Source organism: Rosa chinensis, chromosome 1 (genome assembly GCF_002994745.2).
Source record: "Rosa chinensis cultivar Old Blush chromosome 1, RchiOBHm-V2, whole genome shotgun sequence".
NCBI lineage: Eukaryota > Viridiplantae > Streptophyta > Magnoliopsida > Rosales > Rosaceae > Rosa > Rosa chinensis.
This window is the reverse complement of record NC_037088.1, coordinates 10555030-10579456: the sequence shown is the minus strand read 5'-3', so window position 1 is coordinate 10579456 and position 24427 is coordinate 10555030. Positions and strand designations below refer to the sequence as shown.

The 24427-nt window shown below is 36.2% G+C and overlaps 2 protein-coding genes across 6 annotated transcripts; one reads left to right on the top strand and one right to left on the bottom strand.

The window, feature by feature from the left end:
- Positions 1–2605: 2605 nt before the first annotated feature.
- LOC112182090 lies at positions 2606–18891 on the top strand. 2 transcript variants are annotated; one of them, XM_040512795.1, is made up of 8 exons: positions 2606–3260; positions 14459–14576; positions 15132–15242; positions 15507–15583; positions 16820–16856; positions 17075–17149; positions 17783–17898; positions 18657–18891. In XM_040512795.1, exons 1-7 carry the CDS (start codon positions 3190–3192, stop codon positions 17798–17800), a joined length of 507 nt encoding a protein of 168 aa, XP_040368729.1. In that variant the 5' UTR covers positions 2606–3189; the 3' UTR covers positions 17801–17898; positions 18657–18891. The 2 variants fall into 2 exon arrangements, with proteins under 2 accessions (XP_040368729.1, XP_040368730.1); XM_040512796.1 differs by lacking the exon at positions 17075–17149 and having other exon boundaries at positions 2608–3260.
- Positions 14068–24417, bottom strand: LOC112182089. Of its 4 annotated transcripts, none has more exons than XM_024320520.2 (7): positions 24222–24417; positions 22136–22188; positions 21922–21966; positions 21786–21838; positions 21013–21162; positions 20811–20901; positions 14068–14591 (listed from the first exon to the last, which is right to left on the bottom strand). In XM_024320520.2, exons 4-7 carry the CDS (start codon positions 21800–21802, stop codon positions 14544–14546), a joined length of 306 nt encoding a protein of 101 aa, XP_024176288.1. In that variant the 5' UTR covers positions 21803–21838; positions 21922–21966; positions 22136–22188; positions 24222–24417; the 3' UTR covers positions 14068–14543. The 4 variants fall into 4 exon arrangements, 2 of the variants coding, with proteins under 2 accessions (XP_024176288.1, XP_024176286.1); XR_005804810.1 differs by having other exon boundaries at positions 14070–14591; positions 20302–20901; XR_005804811.1 differs by lacking the exon at positions 14068–14591 and adding an exon at positions 19772–20379.
- Between the last annotated feature and the right edge of the window lie 10 nt (positions 24418–24427).

The following is a 24427-nucleotide window of genomic DNA, read 5'->3' as shown; positions in this document are numbered from 1 at the left end:
ATGGGGCAATGATCATTTCACTGATTCCAGCTTCTAATCAATTTGTCCAAAAAAAGAACCGGCCTTTGGTTATTTGCCGCTGTAATTTCAGTACTTAGTGGGAGCATAGGACGAGGTACTCCGGCGAGGCAATCGGCGGAGGTCGGGGCGGGTAAGGAACAATCTGAGGGTTTTACGGCGGCGGAGGTGGATGACGGGGCTGGCGGATGGGCTGCGCGTGGGGCTTCAGGCGACGACTGGGCATTGAGTGGTGAGGAGCTTGAATTTTTGCAAGGCAGCCATATCGATCTAGCTGAGTTCAATGTGGTTGTAGTCATGTAGTTCTTGGAAATGGTTGGGTGGTTGAGAGAGAAGGTGAGATCTGATTTGCGGCCATGGCTTCTAATCGGAGGGGACAAATCAGAGGGAAGAAGACGTCGAAAAAGAAAAACAAGAAAGAAAGAAAGCAAAAAAAAAAAAAAAAACAATACTTTTGAGGGTAAATTAGTCTTTTAATCTCATTAAGTGCCTCACGTGCTGGGCACGTGGTCATAGTTAACAGTTATGTGACGGAAATCGACCGCAGGTACGACGTTGATACGAAAAAATGAGTCAAGGTATCACATTGATAACTTTAAAAGTTCAAGTATCATTTCAAAAGTCCTCGGAGAGTTCAGACACTGTTGAAGTAAAAAATCCCGTGAAGAACTAAAGGAAGTGGGAAAGGCCATTTTAACCCTTATTTTGTCCCTCACGTGGTCATAGTTAACGGTTCTGTGACGGAAATCGACCGCAGGTATGACATTGATATGAAAAAATGAGTTCAGGTATCACATTGATAACTTCGAAAGTTCAGGTATCATTTCAAAAGTGCTCGAAGAGTTCAGACACTGTTGAAGTAAAAAACCCATACATATATTACTAATAGAGTAATAGGCAAACAACCACAAGTTCTGTAAATGAAACACAGAAAAAACACCATATTACATTCAGATAAGTGCCAGTGTCTTGCTTGCGCAATCTTCACCCATATCATTATATGCTGTATCACAAGTTTCTAAAACACATTTTTTCTTTTCAGAATCTTTACATCTCTAAATCAAATAAACGATTTATAAATAGTAGTTCAGCTAAAACACCTTTGGATATTTTGTTTTAGATCTTTTCATTGGTATGACAACTCCATAGTATCATGCGCAGGCGATTCAACCCTTCTTGGGTCTGAGAATCTAAATGCAATCAAATTTGAAAAGCAACGTACCATAAACAAGTGATGGGAGATGGATCGTCAACTGGTAGCTCACTTACGCGGTTTTGGACCCAGAGCGCAGTGCTCCTTTCAACTATCGGATCGAATTTGAGGGCCGATGTTTGCCAACGGCGACTTGTGGGAAATGTTCTGCTCCGAAAATCACCACACTTCAGATCTGATGTCTTCAAGCCAAGGACGACTTCCCAGATATCTAAACGATTGCATGTGCACGGCATGTGCCAGTAAAACAGATTTACTTCCCAACTGTATTGCACGTGCTGTTAATCCCCCAGTTGGATACCCACCTCGGGTGGTCAGCAGACATTCTGGAAGATGAAATCTAAATAAGCACAGAGAACGATATCAATGACAACATCCATAAAATGAGCAATATTACTCTATTTCAGCCAGGCCATTATACAATATGAGATCAATATATGACAAGACATTATACCGGCAGTTTCATAATGCTGGACGGTCGAGGAGACATTGACCGAGGAGATGGATGCCTCAGACAATATTCTGCCAGCCTTCTTTCATTTCTTTCTTGACTTAGTTGGAAATGCAATGCAACCAACTCCTATTCTAGTTCTGAAATTGTCACCTCCACTGCAGCAATATTGCTTAGGAGTTCTTGAGCCTGTACATAGGTTTTATGTAACAGAAGATTAAAAAATAAATGATTTATATCAAAAACATTAAGTGGACAATGTCACATTGCTCGCAAACTACATATTAGTCCGCTATGAATCCAAAAGTCAAAAATTCACAAAATGTCCCCTAGGTTAATTTTAGGACTTTTAGGACTTTCACTTGCTTGTTGAGCTGATGATTTGGGAAATGCTGAAATAGAGTGGATAAATTAAACAATGTTTAAAAAACATACATTGTAAGGAAGGCATGCTGGACTGGAGAATTTAGTAGCATTTTTCTCAATTGCATTTTCCAGAATAGCATCACTATGCCAAAAAGTGCATCAGACGACACACTTCAGACGACATAAGTTTTGTTTTATGTCGTCTGAGTTTTTCAGACGACATAATTTTTTTTTCTGTCGTCTGAATATACACTAAAACCATACTGGTTTAATTTGGAAAAATGGTGAGCATTCAGACAACACATTTGTGTAGTTGTAGAAGGTGGTGATTTCCTATCTCAAATTTGGATAAATGGTGAGCATTCAGACAACACATTTATGTAGTTGTAGAAGGTGGTGATTTCCTATCTCAAATTTGGAGGGATATCCAAAAATTGATTTGGTACTTTTCCCTCTCAAATAACCAAGCCCTAGTTGACTAGAAAATATTGCGACATTCAGACAACATTTAAATGTTGTCCGAGTGTGGAGCTTCTTTTAAAATTTTCTAATTATTTTGACCTGTGCTTGTAGAGATCGACCTCGACCCTTCACTCATTCTCTCTCCTTCTCACTCGGGCTCTCTCAGCTCGACCTAGAAACCGTGAGGAAAACTCAAACACGAGCCCTCTCTCCTTCTCACTCAGCTCTCTCAGATCTCGATTCTCACTCTCTCGATTCTTTGTTGGCTAAGATTGAACTTCTTCATCATATTTCTATCAAATCTGGCCACTTCAGTAGAAGATCTACCAACTCTCTTCTCCTTCTCTCTCGCTCCCTTGTCTTTCCAAACCCTACTCTCCCTCTCCCTCTCCCTCTGTCTGTGTCTCCGAATCTCACATTCTCTCTCTACAATCCTCTCCGTCTCTCTCTGAAATTGACGGAGATGAAGTCTATCTGCGCCACAATTTCTTACGGGAGACGATGGAGCCGCCCCAGTAGGGTCTGGCAAGCCTCCGTGAAAGCATATAGCCACCAAGGAGAACGAGTCTCCGCCTTCAGATCTCCTCTATATGGCCTTGGATTCGAAGCCTTCGCCAGCGGCCAAGTTGAATAGTCTGTTGCCGCCACGGCCTTGAGATGCTTCCTGAGAACTCCGTCCATGGAGCCTTTGGAGAAAGTTGAGAACTTTGGCCGTCTTGCTCATTGGTTTTTTTCTCTGGCCAAATCAAGGTACAATTTTATTCACTTACACTGTGAATCTAGGGTTCTATGGTTGAGTTTTTCATTTTTCGATCACTAATTTGGGCGATCTATGGTTATTTGTTTATTATACTTGAAAGTTCTTTAATTCTTCCCATGCTTTTCTTTATCAATTTTGATGCGATTAGTCTGGGTTTTCTGGGTTGTGTTTGAGGGTTCGTGTGTATTGCTATTGATCAAAACAGAGTTTTAACTATCTATAGTTTCTGTAATGGGTTTGCTTTCCATTGTTTAGTTTCGTTTTAGTTTTAGTTTTAGCAGCACTGCATAACTGGGTTTGAGTCTCTATATTTTCATATCTGTCTTGATATTGGTTTACGGAAAGTTAAGAATTGAGATGGGTATTTGATGGGTTTGGGCTGAGTGTGAGTATTTCTTGAGGATTGGGTTCGCATCATCAATCATTATCTGTGGCTTTTTTCTCCATATTATCTATATGATCTACTATAAACCTCTTCTTTCAATTGAATTAAAGCTTCAATGGGTTTAGTCATTCATCAAATAGAGTTTGGGGGCAATAATATGATTACTGGATCAGTTCAGCATGCATTTACATGAGGACAATTAAAGACTATGCCTCTATACATAACAATATTAAAGAGGGCGTGCCCTATATTTTCAGTTTTGAGTCAGGGCTCTATAAAGCTCAAGACCTGACATGTACTCGAGCTGTTGGGACTAATAAGTTTGCTAGTGTGATGCAATTGTCTGGTTCTTTTAGTAATGGAGCTACAGGCTATTTTGTTCTTGAGATTTTCAAGTCTCGATCCAAAAGTTATATTCTATATATTCAAGGATCATGAGTTACGTATTCATATCATCATTTGAAGGCTTAAGTTCCCAGGCCCCAGAAAAAACTCTGTTTATTTCTCCGTAGATTGAATTGCCATCTTCCATATGGAATAAAACTTTCTTTTGCTGCATGACTGTTATATTTTTCAGTTTTACATTACAGCAGATGAAAATATTTCATCATTTCTCCATCATTGTAGCTAAATGTTTAGTGCACTAAATTATATTCTGAATGGAAATAACTGCTCTGTTATCTTGTTTATGGCTAGAGAAGTCAAATTTGTTTCTCTATATGCAGTGGTAGTTTTTACATATTGAAGTGACTATTTCATGTTTGGATTCTAATGAACCAGCATTATACTTTCATGAGTATGTATATATGATGCTCTCTGTATGGGTATGCATGGGAGTTCATGCTTTGGACTGATGGAACTCTGAAGTTGTTAAGTATGGTTTCATAATTTTCTGGACTTTATTGATGAAACTCCAAGTAGTGTGCATGTCCATGTTTTTGGGAATTCATGCTTTTTTATTGATGAAACTTCAAGTAGTGTTGGTGGGTGAATGTGGGAATTCAGGCTTATGAATATGAAAGTCCAAACTAGTTTAGTATGATTTTCACAATAACTTGGAATCTATTAATGAAACTCCCAGCACTGTGTGTAGGTGATAGGAGCATTTTAATGCGACGTTTTAACTGCATTTTCCTACATTTCTTGCGTTATTTCCTTATTAAAACCCTGTTTAGGAAAGTTTCCATTCTTTGATTGGGAAAGTTCCTATTTGTAGAAAGTTTATATTTTTGTAGTTTCTATTTATCATTTTTAGTAAGTTTCCATTTTCAGTTTAGGAAAGTTGCCATTTTTCATTTTAGGAAAGTTTATATTTTTCTTATTAGTTTCTATTTTCAGGACTTCTGAGCTAAAAAGTGGAAATGAACTCATAAATGGAAAGAGGAGCTTGCGAACACAAAGAGGAGCTTGCGAACACCAAGGGGAGCAAAGATGAAGGTACATTGGAGTAGATGAAGGTGAAATGTACTAAAAGATCAATTTTACACATATTCCTACTCCGGCTAGGAGAAACCAAGCCAAGCAAAGAAGAAGGAGCGGCCGCCTAACCAAATGAACTTCAAATGAGCTGAAACCTTCCAGATCCATTCTAGACACCCAAAGGAACATTTCATATGAAGAGTGCAAGATCCAGATAGAAGTGGAAGGCCTTCAAACAATCAGTCCAATTTTCTGCAGAAGCAAAACTGGAAAACTGGACCTGTAAGAGGTCCAGCAGCATTTCCGGCCCAACCACATGGCAATAAATTCTGAAATTTTACCACAGTAATCTACACTCATGGTGGATAATTTCATATGAAGAAGTCGAAGGCTAAATCTGAGTTCTTAGTGGAGATAAAAATTAAAGGAATAAAGGAGCAGAAAGTGCTCTCACCTAACAAATCCACCAAGTGTTTAAATGCTCTCACCTAACAAATCCACCAAGTGTTTAAGTGCTCAAACCTAACCCATTATGATTTGTTTAAAGGTCAAATAGTGTTGCTTGGAAGCCTATAAATAGAGGCAAAAACAAAGACACAAGATATCTTCCTTCATCCATCTCATCTTCTTTGTCTCTCCATTTCCTTTCCATTTTTCTCTCCATTCTCTAGTTTTAAGTTTTTGCATTTTTAAGCAAAGAGAAGAAGAGAAGAAGAAGCCATGAAGCCTCCTAGCCGTCATCATCCACCTTGTGCCGTGATAGTGAAGTCTTGCTTTAAAGATTCAAGATCAACGTCTCAAGCTCTTCATCATCCACTCCCTTCATTGTGTAATTCTATCTTTTTCCTTATAATTTCTTTTGGATTTCTTTGTTTAGATTTGTAGAACTATGAATTCTAGTTAACAAATAATGTTAAGGGCAAAGTTTAAAGCCCGTTTATATGTTTTGAGTTAAAGTTGTGATTTCTATATGTTGATTTTTATGTTGCTTATGTGAGTTTGTTTAATTAAATTTGCGTTATAGATAACTTTTGTATTTTAATCTTATGTGGTTGCAAACACGTAGGGTTTTGATATGAATGGTGCTAGGTTTAAGAACATGAAATCGACTTTTCGTTTTGTGTAAACTTGAATCAAAGTAGTAAAGGTTTTGTACAAAGACCGAATTTAATTAAAGAGGATTGCAATTAGGTGGACTTTTCCATATTAAGTTGTACACTTGAGTTGATAGCCTTTCTCTATGTGTAATGCGTTAAACATGACATGATTGACTAGCTTTCTAGGGTTTGATTGCATGTTTGATAGGATTAATCTAGGTGCTTTCGCTTAGGTTAATTAGCATTGAAAAGTAAAAAATGGGAATTCATTTGCTTTCGAATGTTTCACATGATCAACTCCTCTCTCATGACATTTAAAATCAACTATAGGAATTGTAATTGGATTTCTTGCATATGGATGTGGTTTTGATCTTTGTTCCTTGCGTTCCACCCTTGTATATATGTTTTTACATTTTCTTTATTTTATTTATCGTAATTTTCAATTCTATAATTCTTAAACCCCCCCCCCCCCCTTTTATTTTGTTACTTGTATATATTTCTATTCTTTATTTTATTTTTGTAAATAATACTTTTCTTTATTTTAATTCTTTATTTGTTTATACAATTGTATATATTTATATTCTTTATTTTATTTTTGTAAATAATACTTTTCTTTATTTGTTACACAATTACAGGTGTACCCTCAATCCCCGGATAGAACGATCCCTATTTGCTTATACTACTAACGATATTTCAGGGTTAAATTATGCGCTTGCTTTGAGCGACATCAATTTTTGGCGCCGTTGCCGGGGATTGAAAAATCACTTGCTAAATTGTGTCATTTATTGTATATATTTATTGTTTAAAAATTGTTTGAAACTTAGTTTAAATTAACTAGGATGTTATTTATATTATTGAACATGAATTTTAATTGTAGGTTGTAAATTGAGAGGAATAGGTGAAGTCTCTTTTGTTAATATTGGCCTAAACCCCTTATTGGTACCTAGCTCAGGTCCCTTAAGGTTGAGGGCGGCCTTTATTAACACTTGTTGAACTGTCTTCACACTTATGAACTTTTTCATCTTAGTAAGAAAACCTATGTGCAATGGTGTCTAGGAAGGGGACAACGTTCATGACGGGTTTTTGAATCCAGAAGTGCTTGTAAATGGGCATAAACCACAATGTGGGAGTAGTTCATGCCAAAATGGATTTTTCCTCTCGTGTTCGCCCTCCCCCACCTGGCCATTTCAGTAAGGTTGCCCAAACGATTTGAAAGGGAGTTTGTGTCTAGGCGACTATACTTGGGCCGCACGTCTACTTGATTTACCGCTTAGAATTTGATTCGATATCAATAATGTTTATAACAAAAGAAATACTTGTGAATACTCTATACATGTAAATTATTTTGTTGTTTCACACTTTAAACTTGTAAAAATACTTTTCACGTTTTATACTCACTTGTGTACTTAACTTGTGTCTTATGTACAATATACTTGTTAATTATACTTGTAGTTTGTAATTAATAGTTATACTTGTTTTTATTTTGTATTTCTTTGTTAATTATAGTTACTAACTTTATTTAATGTAGGTACCGTCTGGCTGCAAGACGTAAAATACAAGCGCTACTTGGGAGGCAACCCAATTCAGAATATAATCAGATTTGCTTTCTCTTTCCCTATTTCTTTTTATTTTTCAATTTTTCTCTATTGTTTTTATTTTAGGATTTGTTTTCGTAAATGTCTTCTATCTATGCTTACTTATTTCATTGCATGCTTTTAATTGATTACATTGAAGATAATGCAATATTTAAGTGTGGGGGAAGAGATTTATATATTTTTCTTTCATTTTGAGTCCTATAAATATTTTTGTCTTTCATTTTGAGTCCTATATATTAAAAAAAAAAAAAAATGGCTGCATTCATTCAGTCTTATTAAATTCAGCTATTTACAAAAAAAAAATAAATAAAAAAATAAAAAAAAATTTTACACTATACTAAGCCATGTCTACATCTCCGTAGGAGTTGAGGCTGAGCTCAAGGGAAATGCGAGAGCCACCGCCATAACCGCTACCTCCCTCGGAAGTAGTCTTCATGTTGCCAAAGATGTCCTCACCATGCATGGGGAATAGTGGAAGGGTTTCAATCTCCTGGTGATATTCTCCTCGTTGTTCCATGATCGATCCATCAACACCATAGCCGACACGTAACCCAAAATTTAGATCAATGGATCTGTCAGTACTAGTAGAACCAGTGGAAGCAAAGTTCAGATCAATGGACCTACCATCATCAGTAGAACTAGTGGATCCAAAATTGAGATCGAGAGATCCACCAACCCGAACGTTCCGAAATTCCCTCAACTTCTGCCTCTCACGAGCCTTGAGGTTCTGGAACCAAAAGAAGACGTTCTTGTTCTCGATCTGCCCATACGGTTTCAGATAGAGACAGATCCCTTGAATCTGCTCTGGAGTTGGGTTCTTAAGCGCCCTGTCGTAGTAAAGCTCCTGGAGGATTCTTAGTTGATCTGGTGTGGGAGTCCACCGGTTATTGGTCGGCCTGATAGGCGTGTTGGCACTACTCCCGGCTGCTTGGATGCTTCCTCCCTCCTCGGTTGGTTGCTGGGCTTGTAATTCCATTTGTTGCTGGGTTTGTAACTCCATTAGTTGCAGAGTTCGTGGTTCCATGTTGATGAAGAAAGGATTTGAGTTTCGAAAGAAAGGCTGAAGGGTTGAGAGAGAAAGGCTGGAACTCGGAAGAATTTTCTTTTGGAGTGAACAGTCGCTCCCTCAGAATGCACCTATTTATAGAACGGGTGAGCAGATCTCCACCGTTGGATGGACAATCTCTGAGATTAAATCTACGCGTTGGATTAAAGTCCCCCGAAAACACGGAAAAGCTGTTGGCGCGTGGAGGACACGTGGGGGAATCAAACGAATTCGAGGATCCGTGACAGACAAGCTATAGCCGAAAGCATGCCATAAATCCAGGAAAAGAAAGGAATATTTACACGTGGGGGAGTTTCTTGGGCCGTGAACTGTCATAACTCCTCTCCTTCCCGGAGAAGCTTTGTTAAAACCGTGTGCCTGTTGAGATTTCTACCCTATTTTGTGCTTTACATATACATCCTTTTTTGTCTCCTCCAGATTTTACTAAGGTTTGTCTAAGCGTGCAGTTTCAAATTTCTTCTACTTCCTCATGGCTCGAACCAAGGTTACCCCTCGCAGGGGCGTCAATCAACGCCGTGTTCTCTCTTTGGAAGAAGAAGGTCGTCAAGCGGCCACTAGAGCTGGGCTTACTGGTCCAGGGGACCATCATCCTATCCGTGAGCGTACCCGCAGTCCCCCTCCTTTGCCTCGTCGCTCTCCCAGACTGCATCCCGGAGAGTCTTCTTCCTCACCAGCTGCTCGTGCTCCTCGACCTGTGGCCACCCTGGAAAGCTTATCGGATTCGATTGATGATTTGCGCTCCTCTCTCCGCGATGGTATTATGGTGACAGATTGGAGAGTCACATGCATGATCGATTACATCTCTGAGATGAACTTCTCTTTGATCCGCTGTCACACTGCAATAAACAAGCTTGCTCAGGAAGTCAATAACTTGCAGAGTTATCCTCCTGGGTTTCCTCGCAAGGACGCTACTGCATCACACCATGAGGACCCTCCTCAGGAGGCTGAAACCAGCAAGAGGGCTGCCACTCGCCCGCATACCGCTCCTCCAAAGGAGTAAATGGAGGTACAAGTCTAGGCTGAAAGACTTTAAACATTAAGCGCTGCATGGGAGGCAACCCACTTCAATTGTAGCTGTGGAGGAGACATCAAACGCAGATTTGCTTTCTTGAACTCTTCCTTCTATTTTATTTTCATGAATTTTAAGTTGTTTTAGGTTTCGTTGTGTTAACTTTCTCTTCTATGCTTGATTTATGCTTTGCATGATTTATATTTGTTTATACATTGAGGACAATGCATGAATTAAGTATGGGGGAAGGATTATTGCTTTATTGTGTTTTTAGTAGTTAGTATATAAAAAAAAAAGAAAAATAGTTGATGTTGGATTGTGTTTTTATTGTGTTTTTAATTGATGTTGTGATACACTAAGGTATATTGGATTAAACATAGTCTTGAAAAAGGGTAGCTGTTTCAGTCCCATTGCACATCGAGACTCCCTGTTCCCGTACCTAAGTGTTGAAATTAAATTAAATTGTTGAAAAAAAAAAAAAAATTTGTTGCTTTTTTTGTTTTGAGTCTTAGGATGCCCTTTCAACTGTCTAGGATGATTCTATATCTCTGAAATCATGATTAAAAGAGGATCACAAATTGAGATGACTTTAAAATGGTATTCTTTGATTAATTGAGATATATGAAAAATATGTGCCTTGTAGTGGATATGGATTTCGTGACTTTGGTACAGAAAATATGAGCATGCTAAGATGAGTTTTGATTCATAAAGCCCATGTGAGATATTTGAGCCCATGTCCCTTTTTCTTGGAGTGATAAATGAAAAACATATTCTTAATTTCTTGGCGATGTTTTGATGATCTCATTATTCTTTCATTTTGATTGATTGCTTGCTATAGATTAAGTTTGATGGACTAGAGAATGCTAGAATTCGCTCTTGTGCTTGTTGAGACGTTTTATCAATACATGGCCCTGATTCTGGAAAGGATAGAGGCACCGTAGGAATTACCACCATTGCCAAATAAACCTGTGTCCTTAATCGTGCCCGTCGTGGGACCCCCCTAGATAAGCCCATTTGAGCCTACATTAAGCCCTTTCATTCATCACCCTTAAAACCCTCAACCATGAAGCTTAGTATAGTTACAACCCTACCCTTTGTTCTAAGAACTTAGTGGAGCTATTTTTTGAGACATACTATGTGGGTTTGGTGCTAAGGATGAAAATTGAGAAGAGGTGAAAGTTCAAGTGTGGGGGTAGACTTGTCCATAAAGAAAAAAATATGTGAAAGCCGTGAAAAATGAAAAGAAATGAAAAAATTGTGTACGGCTAGAAAAGAAAAGAAAGAAAAATGTTTATGGATTTTAGTCCCCCATACTTAGTGATTTTGGAGTTTACTTTGAACTGAAGGCCCACTACAGAAAAATTTGGCCTTTGTCCATTCCACTATAGTTCTAGGGAAGTTTACAATGAAGATTTGGCCCAACATGAAGACATTAGGCCCTTTTATGTTACCTCTAGGGAAAGTGACGTTTTTGCAATGCCTTGGTGGATTTCTTGAGATCTCTACATCTACATGTGCTCTGCTAGGTTTTTAGGACACTTTGTTAAATTCCTTATCCTTTGTTTCTTAAAACCTTGAGCCTTAGCCCCATTACAACCTTTGAGAAGACCTTCTTGATCCTTAAGATGGGACAGCCCTTGATGTGGAGATGAGTTACAAGAGTTGAACCTATGGCTTGGGTCCATCTGTGCAAGTAATTAGTATCCTTCATGAGATCTTTTGAAAAAAAAAAAATATTCACAAAGTGCTTTTCGTTTCTTATATATGTGAGCTACTTGAATGCCTTTAAATATGTTCTCTCACATATACATGAGTGATTATAAGCTTTTAAGCATTGCCTCGAATTCTGAGAGAAGAAAGAGTGGATATACCTTGTGAGGTTATGGATCATACTTATTTGAAACATGCTTAATAGAACCCACCACCATTGTTACACCCAAGTCCTACTTGAGTATGTGTAAATTATGTGTTTCAATTAACTCTCGAATGCCTAACATTGAATCTTGGTTGAGTGCTAATCTTGGTGTTGTGAAAGTAAGAGATTGCTGAGACAAAAGTTAAAGGGCAATAGAGTCATTGTTTTTGTAGAGTCTTTAATTTTCGTTGAGTCTTAGTGTGTGTCTTAGTGTGATTTTGCTAAGGGACTAGCAAAAGCTAAGTGTGGGGGAATTTGATAGGAGCATTTTAATGCGACGTTTTAACTGCATTTCCCTACATTTCTTGCGTTATTTCCTTATTAAAACCCTGTTTAGGAAAGTTTCCATTCTTTGATTGGGAAAGTTCCTATTTGTAGAAAGTTTATATTTTTGTAGTTTCTATTTATCATTTTTAGTAAGTTTCCATTTTCAGTTTAGGAAAGTTGCCATTTTTCATTTTAGGAAAGTTTATATTTTTCTTATTAGTTTCTATTTTCAGGACTTCCGAGCTAAAAAGTGGAAATGAACTCATAAATGGAAAGAGGAGCTTGCGAACACCAAGGGGAGCAAAGATGAAGGTACATTGGAGTAGATGAAGGTGAAATGTACTAAAAGATCAATTTTACACATATTCCTACTCCGGCTAGGAGAAACCAAGCCAAGCAAAGAAGAAGGAGCGGCCGCCTAACCAAATGAACTTCAAATGAGCTAAAACCTTCCAGATCCATTCTAGACACCCAAAGGAACATTTCATATGAAGAGTGCAAGATCCAGATAGAAGTGGAAAGCCTTCAAACAATCAGTCCAATTTTCTGCAGAAGCAAAACTGGAAAACTGGACCTGTAAGAGGTCCAGCAGCATTTCCGGCCCAACCACATGGCAATAAATTCTGAAATTTTACCACAGTAATATACACTCATGGTGGATAATTTCATATGAAGAAGTCGAAGGCTAAATCTGAGTTCTTAGTGGAGATAAAAATTAAAGGAATAAAGGAGCAGAAAGTGCTCTCACCTAACAAATCCACCAAGTGTTTAAATGCTCTCACCTAACAAATCCATCAAGTGTTTAAGTGCTCAAACCTAACCCATTATGATTTGTTTAAAGGTCAAATAGTGTTGCTTGGAAGCCTATAAATAGAGGCAAAAACAAAGACACAAGATATCTTCCTTCATCCATCTCATCTTCTTTGTCTCTCCATTTCCTTTCCATTTTTCTCTTCATTCTCTAGTTTTAAGTTTTTGCATTTTTAAGCAAAGAGAAGAAGAGAAGAAGAAGCCATGAAGCCTCCTAGCCGTCATCATCCACCTTGTGCCGTGATAGTGAAGTCTTGCTTTAAAGATTCAAGATCAACGTCTCAAGCTCTTCATCATCCACTCCCTTCATTGTGTAATTCTATCTTTTTCCTTATAATTTCTTTTGGATTTCTTTGTTTAGATTTGTAGAACTATGAATTCTAGTTAACAAATAATGTTAAGGGCAAAGTTTAAAGCCCGTTTATATGTTTTGAGTTAAAGTTGTGATTTCTATATGTTGATTTTTATGTTGCTTATGTGAGTTTGTTTAATTAAATTTGCGTTATAGATAACTTTTGTATTTTAATCTTATGTGGTTGCAAACACGTAGGGTTTTGATATGAATGGTGCTAGGTTTAAGAACATGAAATCGATTTTTCGTTTTGTGTAAACTTGAATCAAAGTAGTAAAGGTTTTGTACAAAGACCGAATTTAATTAAAGAGGATTGCAATTAGGTGGACTTTTCCATATTAAGTTGTACACTTGAGTTGATAGCCTTTCTCTATGTGTAATGCGTTAAACATGACATGATTGACTAGCTTTCTAGGGTTTGATTGCATGTTTGATAGGATTAATCTAGGTGCTTTCGCTTAGGTTAATTAGCATTGAAAAGTAAAAAATGGGAATTCATTTGCTTTCGAATGTTTCACATGATCAACTCCTCTCTCATGACATTTAAAATCAACTATAGGAATTGTAATTGGATTTCTTACATATGGATGTGGTTTTGATCTTTGTTCCTTGCGTTCCACCCTTGTATATATGTTTTTACATTTTCTTTATTTTATTTATCGTAATTTTCAATTCTATAATTCTTAAACCCCCCCCCCCCTTTTATTTTGTTACTTGTATATATTTCTATTCTTTATTTTATTTTTGTAAATAATACTTTTCTTTATTTTAATTCTTTATTTGTTTATACAATTGTATATATTTATATTCTTTATTTTATTTTTGTAAATAATACTTTTCTTTATTTGTTACACAATTACAGGTGTACCCTCAATCCCCGGATAGAACGATCCCTATTTGCTTATACTACTAACGATATTTCAGGGTTAAATTATGCGCTTGCTTTTAGCGACATCAGTAGGAATGTAACTGATTCGTGTTTTAGATTATCAATTCTTAGTATAATAACTCACAATTCTCTTTCCAGACCTCTAATTTCTTGGTTTGCCTTTTTCTCTGTTTAACTATTATGTTCTTCAGTATGGAATATATTGTATATCAATAACTTTGTTTGGATATACTCTATTTGACCTCATTTTAATGAATGCTTGACATTTCCAGCTACATGTTTTGATTCTTAAATGGTCTGCATTGATATTTGAGTGCGGTATATGCTCTGTTCAACCTTTCGCCTAATCTTTTTGCTCGTGGTTTTATGACCTTATGCCCTCAGAATAGATGCTGAAGCCTGCAGCATAAGGGAGGAACTTGATAAACTGATGACACTGCAGCAGCCTTTAAGTGGAAGTTGTAACAATTCATCGGAGACAGCAAAAGATGCAACGGTAGAGGTATACTTGATTTTCCTGCATAGGCAAATGAGCATAAAATCCATATAAACAGATCCGTACTGCACAAATGTTGTTTAAGATAATTTTTATACATGATCCAACTGAATTTCCATTTTAGTAAGGCACCCGATTTCTGTGTGCATGCTTGTTCTAATTTGTCTTCCAATTTTTCTATGCCTCTGTAATAACCATTTAATATTAGGTGCTCCCATTTATCACATCAAAAGGCACAACATACATTTTCGCTTGCTGTATTTTATCTCTTTATTCACAACTAAGCACTTCTGTTGGTCCTTTTGTTTGAATAGTGGACCATGTTCAATCAGTTTTCTCAAACATGGTCTCAGTTAAATTTTCAAGGAAGGAAAAAAAGTTAATGGACTCTTTGGGTTCAGTATGTTTCAGCTGTGCTAAACTACCTGTACGGTTCAGGCAGTTGAACCTGACCATTAGTGATACTTGTACCTGATACAGTTGTGTTGATATAAATTTATTTCTTTATATAACTAAAGAAGTTGTGACTCATCAAAACTGAAAGCTCTAATTTCCTTGCAGAATTTAAAAGCAGCACTCGTAGAAATTCAACTATGTTCCAGGTTGGAGTCTCTGTTACTAAAGAAGAAATCCTTGAACAATGGGGACTCACCTGAGCTGCACACTGAAAAGGTCCCAATTTGATGTCATTTCAGCTATCCAGTAAAAGGGCACTAGAACAAGCATTTCTTGGTTGCAATGGATAAAAATAGTACCAAATAGGCAAATATTAAGACACAAAATTTGAATTATACTATAATAGTTAATCTAAACGCCGTACTTTTCATTTATCTGGAAACTGAGTGATTCCTCTGAGGGGCACTGCATGTGCGTAGTTAATAATGAACAATCTTCTTTTTCCATATTACTATTGAACTCTCCTCTTTTAAATTGCAGGTCGAAAAATTGAAAGTATTATCAGAATCTCTTGCTAATTCCACCTCACAAGCAGAAAAGCGCATTTTGGACCACAGGTTTGTAACGGCCTTTTAAAACATATTGCCTGTATCTATTTGGTCTAGTTCTTTTTTCTGTTTTTTTGGGACAATATCTATCTACTCTAGTTTATGTGTATAGGTTTCCATGTCTTTGAGAAGATAAATGTGTGTCCAAGAGTATTAGGTTTTCTTTTGTTTTTTTTGTTTTTGGTCTGCCAAGAGCATTAAGTTCAAATGAGTCAGCATAATTTTTATTACTTTATTTATTTGAGAAAACAGATGTGCATATTTAGATGAACTTTAAAGGGAAGATTAATTTATAGGATTCTTCTATCAAATATGGTGTTGAGTACATTTATCAGTTATATTTCATTTAAGTATAAAGGGATAGAGATAGTGCACTTCAGTTCAATACATTTGGTGCATGCGAGGATGTGCATCTTCAATAAGATATTTGATTAGTTGCTCTCTGGTATGGGTAATGTGAAAATTTTGGCCATACTAAAACACCGAGTCTGGATTTTGTTTGACTTTGATAAATTTGGTTTTATTCTTTTCTTCAATACTTCAAGCAGATTTCAAAAAGAAGAAGCACTTAACTTTCGTGTAGCTAAAGCTAATGAAGTAAGCCAACTTGAGAAGGTATGCCTATAATTAAAGATATTTGTCCAATTAAGGAACTCTTTCTTTTACAGATACATTGTAAGTCATGGATAAGCTATATGAGTTAAAGGAAATCTTAAATAAAAAGTTGCACCGCATGAGTACCCTTATATAGTTATATCTGTAAATCAAAATTTAATAAGATGATATTTACTTGCTTTAGTATTTGGTGTATTCAGTTGAAGGTTTTCATATATATGTTCTTTTTAAATTTAATCATGATAGTTTTGCACCTTACATTTCAAATTTTCATCATACTTTTGATAATTAATCTTATTGTTGGTGGCATGTGTCCATCATAATATTTTGTTTAATTGCATGTACCTTTGATTCTATCCGAGTTCTTCTATTAACAATATGATAAAGCTCCATCTTTTACTAAATTGTCAGCAAACTTCAAATTCATATGTTTGTCAACAAACATGAATTTTTATTTATTTTAGTATTGTTTAGTAAATGCTTAAGTTCATCGTTTTGAATGGAAAACTCTGAAATCTTAAGTTTTTACTTTGATTTTATTCACATTTTAATGTTTAGTACTATTTGGTTTGGTTCTCCAAATTTGTTAGGATTTTATACTCACTGACAGTGTTATTGGGTTTCAGATAGGGAAAGCTTTTTTGAAGCAGCTGAAAGTGTTCCTGAGGTGAATTTTTTCAACTTATTTCTCTGTTATTTAGATTTGGTTGTATGGAATTCAATTGTGATTTGTGTTATCGATTTTGTGAGAGTTTTGGATGAAAGAAAGCAGGGAAATAATTGTGAGGGGCTGACACTACATACTACATATAATGTTTATGTGGTTGGCAAATAATTGTAGTGTTTGAAATTTTATCTGAACCATTGCTACTGCTTTTGTATCAGAAAAATTACTTAGATGTGTATCGCTTTGAATCATGGGGAGGTTCACTGCTACCAACATATGCTGTTGGACAACAGGTTTGCTATTGATCATCCAACTAAGCTATGCATCTAAATTTATGATTAGAGTTTATGATTAGTTCACTGGAAGAGGAAGACAAACAACGATACGGTTGCAAGTAATATAAAAAAGATTTGGTATATAGTGTCATTATATGATGAACTAGATTTACATAGTTGATCAGAAGTTGGGATTTTTTGTCTAATTCTTCAAGTCAATTACCAGCCGTAAAGTACTAATTCGGGTATTGCTGTTTTACCTCCACAAATGCAAATGTTTATGGGTTTAGTTATGCAATATGAAGTTTTCACTGAAAAGGGTTGTGACAGGAAGCAAATTAGTAAACCTGTATTGGTGATGGTAGCTTAGCTTTTTGGTTTTAGATAACCTCGGAAATGAGCTAGCTTTCAGCATTCTTTTTGGTCTTTCTATCATCCATCTTCCCCTAGATTTACTTAGTAATTCCTATAGTACCTCAAAACCTTCAGATAAGCACTTGTAATTGTAAAAGGCATGTTAGGCTATGTTAGTTTTGACTTGTGTAGCAACTGCAGCTTATTTAGGCTTTAAGGAAAATGGAATTGTCTTCAGAAATCGAAGACAATTTAGGTAATTCAGCTTTTCTTTTACTTGTATTGTTCTCTTTACAGATGAGGACCGAGTTCTAGCAACTGTGAGGGTTCAGCCATCTCATGGTTAACTAACGACATTTGTGGAACATCCTAGAATGAGCAGGCTGATCCCCAACTTCTTTTCCATTCAAATGGTAATTTATTTTCCACCCACTTTATTAACTGATCAGTAAAACTATACATTTCTACCTTAGTTATACCATGCTGGCCTTAATTTTCACTACATGCATATGGTTCTACCCTAGAGGCACATGATTTTGAATACAGGTATCTTAGATTTTAGTCTTATGAGGTGTTAGTGGAGCTTATTGAGATGTGGTTATGTCTTCTGAAAATACTGGTTCTTCCCTAACTTTATGTCTTTTATATGTCTGTAACTTGTCTGAGTTTCTTTTTACGTACCATTTGGCTGTACTTGTTTGAAATTGTTTTTGGTTTTGGTTATGTTTGTTGAAGTTCGCTGCAATTAGTAGATTTTTGTGCTTTGTTTTGGTTGTTAGGTGTAGTTTGCTGAAACTATTTTTGGTTTTGGTTATGTTCGTTGGAGTCTGCTATTTAGTTTTGGTTTTGGTTAGTACTGACTCTTGAGTTTAAAGAGTCATTTTTGTCAGAACCTGCTGGGTTTTTTTTTTGTTTTGCTTAGGTGGTGTTTTGTCTATAGCATCACCTTAGTTATTTCCTTTTACTGAAACTACACGTGTGAAAGTTTATCTAATTATATTTAGTGTGGCTATACTAACTCATAGTTTGATGCCCTAGAATCTATCAAAGATGGAGGTAAAGAAGCTCTTTAATAACATCAATAGCTCAGAGTATGTGATAGTTATCTAGACATAAATGTACTAAAAGCACTAGCAAATATAACTTCATTCTATGTGCATATTATCTGCAGGGTTATGCATATATACTCACGCAGCCTGGAATACCTTCCGTTTTCTATGACCACTTCTATGATTCGGGTGATTCAATTCATGATCAGATTGTGAAACTGGTACAGCAGTGTAGCTAGGTAGTTCCTTTATTAACTTGTGTCTAGTAGATTCTTCATTCATTAAGCATTTGGACTTGTCTGCAGATTCAGATTAGTAGATATGGGACATTTTGAACTGATCGATGCTCATGATTAGGTTGTGTACATAAGACAATGGTGGATTAATAGAAATTGCAATGAATGATTTTGGATGTGGGTTTCATACTTTCATGAATGGGCAATTTTAATTTCCAGAATGCATGCATACCAATTGTAACAGGGAACTACTAATATGTGTTATCTCAAATTGCAAGCTACAACAAAAGCACACCAAAATGTGTGGTTGCAGTTGCACAAAAACAACACAAAACCCAATTGGAATTCTATTGTCCTTTTGGCATTGGTACAATAGAAAATTGCAAGCTCCAACAAAAGCACACCAAAATGTGTGGTTGCAGCTAAACAAAAACAACACAAAAATCAAATAGAAGTCTATTGTCTTTTTGGCATTGGGACGACAGAAAATTGTAGTCTAAAGGGCAAAACAACAACATAAGTTAGACGAAAGTGTTGGCTAAAACGTATAATAACAACAAATAAGTGTGGTTGGAATCAATCACAGACAATATAAAAAGACCTCATAAAAGACCTTTCACACAACACTTAAGTGTCGTATGTATGTACCCTAGAACGACACTTAATTGTTATCTGATGCTCTTTACGACCACATATAATTGTCGTTTAAAGTAAATTAGCACAACCTTTAAATGCTGTTGTATGAGAGAAGACACTACACAAGAGTCTTCATATTTCTTATTTAAGGGCATTCAGACCACACAAATAAGTCTTGCAAATATGCTTCACACAATAGTATTTAAAAAATACTGTGGTTGTTTTGTTTATCAGACAATACAAAACTGTTGTTTGAATGCTTTTAAAGAAACAGATCACAATGTTCCCAAAATGCAAAACTCATCAGACGACACAAGACTTTTATTTTTTTATGTCGTCTGAAAAATCAGACGACAGAACACTTCTGTCGTCTGATGCCCCCAAGAGACGACACCGTACTAGACGACACATTTTTGTTCGTTCAGACGACAGAACAGTTCTGTCGTCTGATGCACTTTTTGGCATAGTGCATGTAGCTCTATTTCTTCAAGCAGCTACTATTCCAATCTTTGTACCTATAGTAGAAGCACATCCATTGGTGACACATGGCAAAGATGTCCTTAAATATATAACAGCTCTAAGATACTGGCGGGGATTTGAACAATCAGACGCTCACTAGGTGGAATATGAGGAATTTCACGACAGTTCAAAGACAATACAGGATTGCTGAAAATGGGTCTAGCATACCAATAAGTACCGTATCGAATATGAATCCCTCTAGTTGATGCAATTACACAACTGCCTCCTAGCTAACAACATCTTATTGAAATTTAAAAGAAATTCCTTTGTCAAGTACTATTATTCCTAAACTTTCACATGAACCACTTACAAATACAAACAAAATAGTAGAAAAGAGACACATAATTTGCTTGTTGCTTCCAGGGAAAAAGCTTACATCCTGTTCAAGCTGGAACTTGTCGGGTATGAACTTTTATTGCAGGATCCAAGTCATTCAATACCTTCATCAAGATTACTCACCCAAAAATCAAACAAAATACCAAATTTAGGAACAGTAGTTTGACCACTAAAGAAAAACCAAACATACTACAAACAATGAGAATAAAGTCATATGTAGTTAGTATTTTGGACCAAGTTACGCATAATCCATAAGCAACAAAGATTTTCCTAGAACGTGCTACGACCCACATGATTTCCTCAAATTCCAAAGATTTCAGCTCTACAAATTCTGAGCGGTTTTGGAATGCAAATTCCTAGAAGAGAACGTCCATGTCCTAAATTTACTAAACTAACCTGGAAATATCTTCATTAAATAACAGTATACTTCACTTGCAAATGAATAGAACAAATTCATTCATTTCCAGATCAATCGAATTCACGTGGTTCCCAACAGAACATTTTAGAAATTTGAAAGCATTTGCCTGGAACATGTGCACTAGTACTTACCTTTGACAACGAGTCATCTTTCACAACCTCTGACTGAAATTCAGAATCACATGAGATGCTAGAATGAGAATATTTACAGAGAGAATCATTTCTGCAAAATGCAACCAAAGAACAAAGAAGAAATCATTACAAAGGAACGATCCCCTGCATATATAACTAAAACAAGAAAGAGTAACTACAAAGAACAAGAATGCAGCCTTACTGGCTCAACTTAGTTTGCACAATCGGTGAGTCACACATCATCCTGCGATCATGGGGTTTGGCTTTAACCACATAAAGCAAATCCTCCAAATGCAGAAACAGCACTAGAAGACCAGAAGCTAACGCAGGTACGAAGGAGCTTTCGCAAATCCTGCAAATCCACTTCAAAGGTAAAACATCTGGCTCTTTTGCATTTAAAAATTTAGAAACTTCAAGATGCTTTGTGCCTGACTATCTTAGTATAAATTGGAGACACCCCTCATCGAATGCAGAAAGACGAGCAATCTCATGAATGCTTTATTAGAAAGTTTAGGCATTATGTCTAATTGATTGATACTGCATTACAGAGGACGGAAAAGAAGAGGCCAACGATACTGCTAATCAAATGTTAAGGTTAATCTTGTTATTTTAGGAACCAAGCACAAAATGTTTTCTAGCTTTACTGCTACTTCCATCAATAACAGTAAGTTTTAGGCATCATCAAAATCATACTTCCTTAACAAATGACCCAAGACTGAGCATATGGATAAGTAATAACTCTCAGAAACACAATTGAGGACTAAGGAAGAAGATTGAGTCCACATTTCTATGTATAGAAAGAACTCAAATGCTTCATGATCTTTTAGCACAACATATTTTACATTTGCTGGGAAGTTGTTCTCAGTTCAATAGTGCTAACAATTTCTTTGTTTGAAGCAATTTTATCTTAATAGTAGAGCAGCATTTCTCTTGAAAATGGTAAACAAGAAATGAAAAGTAAAGAGAAGATGGTACCAGAGGTCCAGAGCCATTTCCAAAAGCAACAGGATTGTCGTTTCTTTCGATTTCTGCTTTACAGATAAATACAAAATAATGATCACAATGCACATAATGCAAACTAAACTTTACAAAAATTTGGTGATATTCTTACATTGGTATTAACGGATCTGGATTCGCAGTCACAAAATCAGCAATCCTGCAAAATATTCATATTCAATCTTCTAGAAGATGACTAACATTATATAAAGAGAATCACCTCATTTTTCTTACATGGCTAGAACAAACAAATTTGAAAGATATTCAATTCTAGTTCCTTTTACTCTAAAACTAGGTGCCTTCAAAAGGTAATTGAAAAACTAACATACTCTTTGCAGCATCGGGAAGCAGGTTGGAGGCATTCAACAGATTTTAGTTCCTCCTGCCCAAGCGAAAAAGATTAATGAGCTTGTTAACTTTCCACAGAAGCTAAGAGCGAAATCAAGAAAATTTCCAGTGAGATTATTATTGCATAATATTTCAAAATATCTTGTTTCCAATCTGAACGTATGTTTGTTTACTATTACTACTATTATTTTATGCAGCAGAAGAAAGCTACCACCTTACCAATAGCAGGAATCTGGTTATAGATCTAAGAAGGAAGATTAAGAGGCATAAAAGTACACTTTTGGCAAGTAGCCTACATAGGCTTTTCCTCATTCATTTCAGTCCCTTATTGGGAACCTATAATTTGATAGTCCACTATGGAAAAAAAGGTGGCTTCCAGTAAATAATCATAGATCAAATTGAACACAAAGACCATTCTGATGTATTGGTCAACAAAATATATACATATTATTATTTGACCAGGTTAAACACAATTGGAGGTATCAATGAAGTCAATCAAAACCTGATAAACATGTTGAGTGTACCCATTGACTGGAGAACAGATACCAGCCACAACGAAACAGAACACAATCATGCACTTAGCCTCCATTTTTATAATTCAATATCACCAATTTAACAAGAAGCAATAATTCAGAGAGCTCACTCTCCATGTCGTTTGCTGAAAAAGGGTGGGCGAAACAAAGTTAACTATAGCTCTATAGCAGACCAAAATTTTCCAACAAGACAAACTGAAGAGAATCATTCACCGGATGAACCTCTAAGAGGGTCTGAAGCTTTCAAGTTTATTAGTCCATAAAAAGTAATTAGGACTAATCTCCTACGCTCTTTGGTTAAATTCTCAACTCCATCCTTAACTTTAAAGTAACTGCTAAGCCAACATACGGTCTTAGCTATAAGAACACTTCCTCAGTAATGGTCTTACAGTTCACAGAGATGGAAGTCCTACCTTTTCAGTTTGACATAATTAAGCTAATGAAATCAAAAGGGTATTCTATACTACCTTCTGGAATCTAGAATAATCAATGAACCCTCACCTGCCGTACAATTGTATTGTGAAATTTTGCCTTCTACTTCCAAATATAATTATCCTGATAGTATTAGATAACAAATTCTACATAGTGTTGTTGCATACTAAATGTCAGTGAATTACTAGCAAACCCTAAATATCTAGAAACGAGAAATCAAAAGTAGGAGATTTGACAGTAACAAATCAAAACCATGAAGCAATTTAATTGGTTTCAATCCACAAACAAATTGGTTTTTACCAGAATAGCAATAGGCATGTGTCTTATTAAGACATGACTAATGACTCTTCCACTAGTTCATGCTCAATAAACATTTTCACACCTGAAATGCCGAACTTAGAAATTCCTTTCCTATCCCTTTTGTGAATTCAGTAATCACACACACACACACACACGTACACGTACACCCCAATTTCAAATAACTAAACTTTCACATTGAAAACAGCTTGCCTATCACTCTTCAGATTACATTCAAAACTTGAGAACTCAATAATACTCAACATCCACAGTGAATATAGAACTGCAACAACACATATAAAAGAAAGAAAAACAAACCAGAAGAAGTGGTAAACTGATGAACTTAAAGAATTGCAGAACTGGTAAACTTATAGAAACCAGAAGAAAACCTAAACCGTTAATGATTACAGGTCACCCATAATGGATACATTAGAACAATAAAAGTGATTACATGGGAAGATATCAATCCCCCATATTCTCTCTGCTCAAATCGGGTTGCCTATAAGACGGCTAAAAGTCCCTGTAACTTTGTCGAAAAAATATAAACATTGCTTCCCTAAGATCAGGCCCCATTCACAGTAGTATAATGGAAAAGCAACTACCTTCAGAATAGCAACCCGAATAGCAATAGGGATATGACTTATTAAGTTGACGGACCGAAATCAAGGTTTAGCCTTGGCACTTTTACAATCAACTAGACTCCAAATATATAAAATCCAAACTCGTAACGCAAGAACGTATCCAATACTAGGTTTGCCAGTTAAGAGAACAGTGTGAATTGAGAGAGCAAGAGGGAGTGTGTGACCTTCTCGCACTGAACGCATTTGTCTTGATTGTATGGTGATTGAACCAGAGCCTTCTCTAACCAGATCAATACAATTGAGGAAAAGAACAACAAAGAAGAACCTACTCTTTTCCTTCGATGATTCGTCTTCGATTCTGCATCTCCAGATTCATAACTCCATCTCACACGGGTGAGGATCCATGCCCATCCGATCCAACGAAGGGTCA